At 31.8% G+C, this 2,608-nt stretch overlaps 1 protein-coding gene across 1 annotated transcript; it reads right to left on the bottom strand.

Moving 5' to 3' along the window:
- Window positions 1–890: 890 nt before the first annotated feature.
- On the bottom strand, window positions 891–1,847 carry LOC101650674 (olfactory receptor 4P4-like). Its single transcript, XM_004708480.1, has one exon. The coding sequence runs from the start codon at window positions 1,845–1,847 to the stop codon at window positions 891–893; it is 957 nt and encodes a 318-aa protein (XP_004708537.1).
- Window positions 1,848–2,608: the final 761 nt, after the last annotated feature.

Raw genomic sequence — 2,608 nt, 5'->3', positions numbered from 1 at the left:
AGAGAGAGTTTTACTGATCTCTTTAGAAAAACCTTGAAATAGTACCTTGTGTTTCTAATTTAGGTTAAGAGGAAGCTTTCTATGTAGTAGACATTTACAGTCTCAGAAACTCACAGAAGTAATTCCCCTCGGTTCTATCGGTTCAGTGTGATTCAGAATCTACTTGATGGCAGTGAGTTTATTTCTTTCTTTCCTTTTTTGATAAGTGGGAAGCATGCATTTAGTTATGTTTGCTTTTTTGTATTTGTATATCCAATTGTTCTAACATACTTTGGGGAAAGGCTAAGCTTTTTCTATTATAGTTACATCTTTGTCATAAATATAGATGGAGTGTATAATTTCTTTCTGGTTTTTCTATTTATTATTGATAATTAGAAGTTCATATTAGGCTTTAAACTGGGTGATTTGTGTTCTGAAATTTATGTTTTATTTTCTGGTGGCTATTCTAGTTCCTTTGTCTTTTCATATACATCAAAGAACCATCTTCTTGATAGCTTAGTAAAAGCTTGTTGAGATCTTGATTACATTATGTTGAACATGATTAAAGTATTGAAATGGATGCTATGTAATTTTTATGTCTGTGAAATGGTTAAAAATAGATAAACTAATTTGAAAAAAGTTTTATTTATAAATATCTTCTCAGTATAACACCATATTAATGGGAATAGCCCAAAAGTCATTTAATTCAATTCCTCTTGCTACACCACGTTAATGCCTCCTCCAATCAAAGGTTTCATACTCACTTTCACATAGATTAGTATTTCAGTAACGTTCTTCTAATTTATTAATTTCATTTCTGTTAGTTAATCCTATCATGTTGAAATAGAAAGATAAACTTTGACATGGTTTCTAACATTTGTATTTTATAATTAGACATTATATTAAGGGATTTAACTATTATTCTTTGGGAAATTAATTACATGCTTCTTTTGAAAATTATTTTGACACCAAACTTTTCTCATGGCATTTTTCATCTCTGTATTTCGCAGGGTATAGATTAAAGGATTGAACATAGGAGCAATGATCGTGTAAAACAGAGCAAATATTTTATCCTCAGGGAAAGTGGTAGGAGGTCTAAGGTAGATAAATATTGCTGGAGCAAAAAATAGGAGCACCACCGTGACATGAGAGCCACAGGTAGACAGGGCTTTGCGCCTGCCCTCCGCTGAGTGATTTCGTAAGGTGAATAATATTATCACATAAGAACCAACCAGGACAACAAAAGTTACTAAGGCCACCATCCCTGAATTGGCAACCACAAGAACACCTATGATATAGATATCAGTACAGGCAACTTTTAATAAAGGGAAGACGTCACAAAAATAATGATCGATTTCATTGGGACCACAAAAGGGTAACGAGATGGCCATAAGTAATTGTGGAAAGGCATGGGCAGCCCCACCGGCCCAGGCAGCTAAGACAATAAGATGACACCTTGTCCTGTTCATGATGATCATGTAGTGGAGAGGTTTGCAGATGGCAACATAGCGATCAAAGGCCATGGCAGTAAGAATGAAGATCTCAATACCTCCAAAAAAGTGCATGGTAAAGACCTGTAACATGCAATTTCCATAAGAGATGGATTTTTTCTCTACTAGTAGGTCACCAATCAATTTGGGTGTGACACTTGAAGTATAGCAGATGTCCATAGAAGACAAGTGGCTAAGGAAATAGTACATTGGTTGGTGAAAAAGCGTACTGCATCGAATGGAAAGAAGTATCACAAGGTTTCCTACCAAGAGGGATATGTAACAAAATAAAAATAGCACACAAAAAGACAGCTGTATATTTGAGTCATAAGAAAATCCCAAGAGAATGAATTCTGAGATGTTTCTTAGGTTTTCCATGTTTGTTTTCATTTGGTTTAAGTTGTAAACAAGTGAGTTGAGTTCCTGAAAATAAAGAAAACATGAGCATGAATAAAGATTTAATAGTTTAGTAATAATTACATAAAATATACAAAAAAGCATGCAACAATATTAGTATACATTATTGTATGTATATATACAATTAAGCAGTTTGTTAACTTAATCTTATTTTAAAAGTAAATTATGAAAGAATATTATAATAGGAGTAACTATTTTATGCAACATAGAAAAAGTTTCAGTAATATTTTAAATGTATTTCATTATGAAAAACACCTTTTAGTTACATGATTTTTATAAGAAATAATTAATACCTTCAAAACTATATTGGATTTATTTTTAAATGCTTGTGTACTTTATCTTTAAGATCTCCTTTCCTTCTTAAAGTTTGAGCTGATCTACCTTTCCTGAATTATCTAGGAATATTTGTTCAAGAAATATCCTAAAACTCTTCAACTTAAGTATGTTTAATATGTAGTCTTTACACATTTACACATGAACTTTAAGATGTTTAATGTGTAGTCTTGCTTGTCATGTGAGAAATTTTGACGATGAATATTTGGTTACACATGAAAGTATCCATGGACAAAGAATTCCAATTCATGATTTGAATCCAGAAAGATAAATAGCAAATTAATTTATTTCTACTATTTATGGTTCACAGATTAAAAAATACTTTCAGCATACTGCCATTCAAGTCGGGAAGTCAAAGGAAAGATAAAACAGTTGAATTACTCAAGTAT

The sequence above is a fragment of the Echinops telfairi genome, unplaced genomic scaffold, assembly GCF_000313985.2.
Source record: "Echinops telfairi isolate 266 unplaced genomic scaffold, ASM31398v2 ScPeMD7_60;HRSCAF=208, whole genome shotgun sequence".
Taxonomy (NCBI): Eukaryota; Metazoa; Chordata; class Mammalia; order Afrosoricida; family Tenrecidae; genus Echinops; species Echinops telfairi.
This window is presented reverse-complemented; position numbering and strand designations above follow the sequence as displayed.